This window comes from Ornithodoros turicata, chromosome 1, assembly GCF_037126465.1.
Source record: "Ornithodoros turicata isolate Travis chromosome 1, ASM3712646v1, whole genome shotgun sequence".
Classification (NCBI taxonomy): Eukaryota; Metazoa; Arthropoda; class Arachnida; order Ixodida; family Argasidae; genus Ornithodoros; species Ornithodoros turicata.
The window spans coordinates 49814932-49820837 of record NC_088201.1 but is presented as its reverse complement, the minus strand read 5'-3'; the positions used below and the strand labels follow the sequence as shown (position 1 = coordinate 49820837).

Genomic DNA, 5906 nt, shown 5'->3' with positions numbered 1-5906 from the left:
CGCACGTAGTATTTCTTGTAGGCTTAGCCTGAAAATGCGAATTTCGCAATGACTAAGTAACACAAACACTTCAACTGTTATTCGCTTGAGTTCAGTGTGGAGGAAGTGAAGAGGGCAAGCTTGGTAACGGTAACAATAGCTTTATTTTCAATCTAGTACGCGGGCTATTTATGTACAGGTGACGTTTGGCTTTGCAGCGGTACGTTCTTCACGCGGGTGCAGTTCCTTCAGAAGTTCGTGGTTCCAGGAAGATGAAAGAAGGCATTTTTTTCTCTTCGTGTCTTCGTATCTGAAAGTTGCCACCGCACCTAAGATTCCGCGTCCTGAAAGAAAATCATTGCCGATCAGCATTTAGCGTCAGTATGAAACAATTTTGGTTCAGGATTGCTGGCAATGCTTATTCTGTGTAATGTACGTGACATGACGTGTGCAATATGTGTGCGGCGGCTGTTTGCGTTCTGATATGCAGCGTCTGATACATTATTTCCAGTTCCATCGTCCTGCACAGATATTTTAGATTACGAAATACGACTATGGAATTACCAGCTACTGTACACGACTGTAGTACTACCAACGATTTCATATTTTTTTAGCTGTTTCGTCCACGAGAAGAATGTACTTCACGCGAACAAATTGTCATTTTCGTCTCGCATAAAAGCTAGTCCACCTCGCACTTGCTGCGAAAAAAGAGCAAATTCATATAATATCACACGCATACGCATGTGTGTGTGTTCGAAAGGACAACATACTTCGGAAATCATGGAGGTTTTTACTGCCATCCGCCTCCGTGGTGTCCGCCGTAGCCACCACCACCTCCACCGTGACCTCCTCCGGCAACGTTGCTGCCACTGAAAGCTTTCAGGAGGACAATCTTGGATACAGCGTTAGCTGCTCCAGCATCGTGGCCTCCGGAATATCCTCCAGCACCACCATGACCGCCGAAACCTCCAGCAAATCCACCACTTTGGCCTCCAAAGCTTCCGCCATGGCCGCCGCCATATCCACCGTGTCCTCCACCGAAACCTCCAGCGCTTCCGTGTCCTCCACCAAAACCTCCAGCGCTTCCGAAGCCTCCACCGAATCCTCCAGAGCCGCCTGAACTCTTCACAAGGATGATCTTAGCTGCTTGACCACCGCCAGCAGCTCCGCCGTGTCCACCTGAGAATCCACCTCCATATCCACCGCCAAGGCCAGCCCCGCCATATCCTCCAGAAAACCCGCCATGACCACCACTGTAGCCTCCTCCGCCATGTCCTCCAGAAAACCCGCCATGACCACCACTGTAACCTCCTCCGCCATGACCACCGTGCCCTCCAGCGCCAGCAGAGGACGTCCTTGTGACAGTCTTCACGAGGTACGAGGAACTGATTCCGCCCCCTCCTCCACCATGATGGCCACCACCGAATCCGCCACCCTGGCCACCACCGAATCCGCCACCGTGGCCACCACCAAATCCGCCACCGTGGCCTCCACCTCCAAAACCTCCTGCTGAACCATATCCACCGGCGCTGCCAAATCCTTGCCCGCCGTGGCCTCCGCTACCTCCACCGAGGAAGCCAGCGCTAGCCACTGTGATGAAGCAGCAAAGAAGTGCCTGTAAGAGAGTTGACACGACTGGGTTGACACGACATTGTGCAGTGAGTGTTTCTCGGCGTCGAACGTCTCCCCCTTTCCTTTCCCCCGTCTTCCTTTATGCTTTATCCCGCTTGGTTGTTTGTTTGTTTGTCCTATTTTTCGTAGCTGACCTTTTTCTTTCTTTTTGTTTACCAACAAACGCGTTTTGGAGTAGCCAGTTCTGACTGGGTCGGGACTAACCTCTCCATATTTTTCTTTCTTTTTCCAATCCAATCCAATCCACGACTTGGTTAATCTGCCCGACTTCTTTCGCGTTGTTTTTTTGTGTTCAAGGAAAGTAACAGCGGTCATGACATGTCCTAGAGTAGCCGATGATAATGCAGGTTTATGAACGGGTCATTCCATATTCTAAAGCTGCGTAAATGGATGCGAGATCGCGACTATAACTCAAACAACGTGAACTTGGGGCACAAAATAAGGCAACAGAACACGTAGACATGTTTCAGTGTTCTTGTTTGGTGCCCCAAGCTGTTTTTACATCCGTGAGGCGCTACATTGCACTAAGGGTAAGCAGTTCCGGCCCAATTCAAGCCACGGTAAGCAGTCCATTAGCGGGGACTTACCCTACAGTACTATCAGATTATGTAAGCACTCATCCTCCTGATAAGAATCGCTCGCGTCACTTCGTTATTGGCTAAAGCATCGACCAAAGTGAAGCTTACCACTGCCTTAGCCATAGTTGTGAAGACAATGAAGCACCCGAGCAAAGGTTTGCATCTTTCGTCCATTGTCGTCTGCTTTTTATACCAGTCCAGTAGCAAGAGAGAGGGTTGGGAGAGAAATAAGAGGGTAAAACAAAACGGAACCCTGATGACGAAAAGAGCGATCAAGCATGAAGGTGATTTCTTCCTGCTGTCCACTCTCTTATACGTTTCCCTCCGTCACAGGAGTCTGATGATCATAGCCAGTTTGATGAGACGTCAGCCGTATCGTAGATGAAGATAGAAAGTAGCGCGCACCGGAACCTTATGATTAAGCATTTATTCACTCGGCAAGGAAAAAGGTATGCCTGCGAGACGGGTTTTATCGTAGGCAGTAGCCCCGCTGGTGTTAACCCGGTCAACGCTTCTTTTCCGAGCCACGAAGAGGAGGTTATTGGATGATATGTTTCCTAGCACGTTTCCTGTTTGGTATTACTCCTCTGGAAGGCTGCCATTGCAGTTTATTTGCGTTTAGTGACGTCCGTGTCGGCAAATGTGTCAGGGAAATCCCGCTGCGTGTTTGACAGTGAGATTCTATTTGAAGTCGTACTATGCACTGCAGAATTTTATTGTTACATGCCGTGTGGCAAGTTGAGTAGTTAGAGGGCTTGATGTGCAGAGTGGCGATGTTAGTTTACAACTCAGAGTGATGTTTAGCAATTTATATTCTGTCTGTGGTGTATTTGGGAGACAAGAATTTTTGTAGTCATCTGACCAAGAGTTGTACTTCGTGGCTGGCCATTATACGTTCTGTCACATCTACTGGTTAACCAAGGAAATCGAGGTTGCAGAGTTACGTGTACGTGTGACAGTGGTTCTAGCATAGAGTACACTACAGCCGGAGTATCACTGAACCCTTGACAATGTAGAATGTTTCGCCGAAGAATTTGTTGGCTTCAAATAACCAGTGTATATAAGTATAGCCACACAATAATTTTTAGAATGGGCCAAGCTTTTACTGGCCTATTCGTCATTACCGACTTCAAAATGTGAAAGGGATCAGTAGTTATTCAGACCCGCAAGCTCGGTGGGAGGGGATGCACAAAATTTGGGGGTGCAGTAACATTGTAACAATAGTACACAAGAAAAAAATTCCGGGGGTGTTGCTAAACATTTTGGAGGCTGTTGTGGGTCTGGATACAGCACTGAAAGGGATCATACTCGCGGGTCTATAAGCCTCTTTTCATCTTACGATGGTCTTTACTAATCCAGCAATCATTGCAGACAAGATTGCAGACGGCGCTAGAAATTGATGTTTGATAGCCTCCGACGATTCAGCAGGACGATTTGGAACAATACAAGCTTCGAAGCTGTTGTCCTCACGCGATAAAATTCCCAGATGCATATTCAAGAGGAAAACGATCACTCTAATTTCTTGGTACCATGATGAGCAATTTAATGTTAAGACCCAAGAAAGGAGACAGCTCAAAAAGAGAGAGAGAGAGAAAAAAAAACTATTCGCTTAAAGGGTAGGTGAAATAAGCATTAGAAATGTTGTGATGGACACAGTACTTATCGGCGGCTAAATGTTACTCAAGTAAATGGATTTTCTGGTTCGGCATCCATTTTCATCTATGTCAAGGTTCTGCCGTCTATTCATCGCGCAATAAATAAGAGAAATTCTTAATGGATACCTGATGGTACCAAAGTGTGTCTTCGTCTGCAGGCTAGACGCACTAATGGATGTTCGACACAATGGAAAGTTCATTCTCGGATTTGAAAATCCTCGTATGCGCGTGTCCTGTATCGTATCGGGTGTGTACAGACATGTTCATTCACTTTTCGTGAAAGGCTGTCTCGGCGCTTGAAGATTTGTGGAGTCTCGCGTCAGGAAGTATTGCAACGAAATCGGCATTATTGTAAAGGCTAAATGAATGCGAAATAAAAGGTAAGCTACGTGAGTTTGTGCTAACTGAACAATTCAAAGTTACGGGGGTACCCACTTAGTTATATTCGTGGCGGAGCACTTGCTCAGGCAGTGACGGATCCTCACTCGCAAACAAAAACTCAAAGTACATGAGAAACACATACGAAGCCGTGCTGAAAAGTTCTCGGCCCGACCCACTTTCAGATATACGAACGCGATCTCGCCATCGTAGACACAAAGAACGAAACGAAGAAGAGCAATTGAGGAAAACTCCTACGGAAATATAGGGGGGGGGGAATATGTTTATTATATAAAAAAATAGGAGGGAAAGGTTAGCCTGCGCTACGGCGGCTTGCTATTCCCAGGAAAGAAAGAGACAAACAAAAAGAAAAACAAACAAACAAATATAGGAGTGCATAACGCAAACATTAAGTGACGAGTGCCTATCATACTCAACCTCGATGAAGTGGTTTGCCAACTTTCAGCGTAGGGATTTTGACACCGAAGACACCGGAAGATCCCCAACGGTGTCAACACCAGGAATTGTTTATTGTGTCCGTGACCGCATTTTGGCAGATCGACGAATCTCGGCTAAAACAAGTACGGAGACCATGAGGCATCCAGTGAACGCATTGGGTGTGTAAGTCATGAAGAGTTGGGTATGCGGAAGCTGTCAGCCAAGTGGGTGCCGAAATGTTTGAATGCCGATGAGGAACAACGCGCCGAATGGATGCCTCCAAGCTGATTTTGCAGCACTTTGAGAGTTCTAGTGACAGTTTTCTTGAGCGACTTGTCACACGTGATGAAAGATCACGTGTGACAAGTGATCCTGAGACAAAAGAACAGTCCATGGAATGGCGACTCTCCGGTTCTCCGAGGCCGAAGAAATTCAAAACTCAACGATCAGCGGGAAAGGTCATGACCATGGTTTTCTGGGACAAGGAAGGTGTTTTGATGATTGACTATCTCCAGAAGGGCGGAACAGTTAATGAAGCGTACTACTGTAGCTTGTTCTGCCGGTTAAAGGAGGCTTTGAAAGAAAAACGGCGCAGGAAGCAACGGAAAGGCGTTCTCCCCTTGCAGGACGGTGCACCGGCACCGGCTCGCAAAGCAGGCGAGTCAACGCAGGTTCCGAAGGACTTGCGATTTGTATGCATTGAACATCCGACGTACTCGCCGGATCTTGAACCCGTCAGACTAGTTCTTGTTTGCAAACATGGAAAGACATCCTCGGAGGACCTGGAAGTTACAGGAGCAGGCGAAGCATATTTCGGAGAGCAGACGTCGGATTTCTTTTTTAACGGTTAAAGAAGCTCTAGGAACGATGTGCCAAGTACATTGACCTTCAAGGTGAATATGTCAAATTGAAAAAGAAAAAAAAAAAGAAGAAAGGTTTATGACTCTAGGCCGCGTTCCTTCTTGTTTCGGGCTGAGAAGTTCTCGGCACACTCGAACATACGCAGACTGAAATTTTCATAGGTGCAAGAAGGGAGTCGCTCCCATATGTGTCTTTATTTTCCACCTAATACATATATTTAAAAAAAATATCCACTGTCCCCAACGTGACAAGGATATTGAATGACCAAACTTTTGCAGGTGCCGAATCCCCTCAGTGCTCGTGGGCCTGCAGAGGCGTAGAATAGGCGTAGGCGACTGACTATGGACCACACAATCATTTCGACGAGCGAAGAACCCCAAACTAA

The 5906-nt window shown here is 46.9% G+C and overlaps 1 protein-coding gene across 1 annotated transcript; it reads right to left on the bottom strand.

The window, feature by feature from the left end:
* Window positions 1–802: 802 nt before the first annotated feature.
* Window positions 803–2338, bottom strand: LOC135378397 (uncharacterized; the record flags this gene model as incomplete). Its single annotated transcript, XM_064611433.1, has 2 exons — window positions 2298–2338; window positions 803–1594 (listed from the first exon to the last, which is right to left on the bottom strand). Coding segments are annotated over exons 1-2 (807 nt in total), but the record flags the coding sequence as incomplete, so codon positions are not given.
* Between the last annotated feature and the right edge of the window lie 3568 nt (window positions 2339–5906).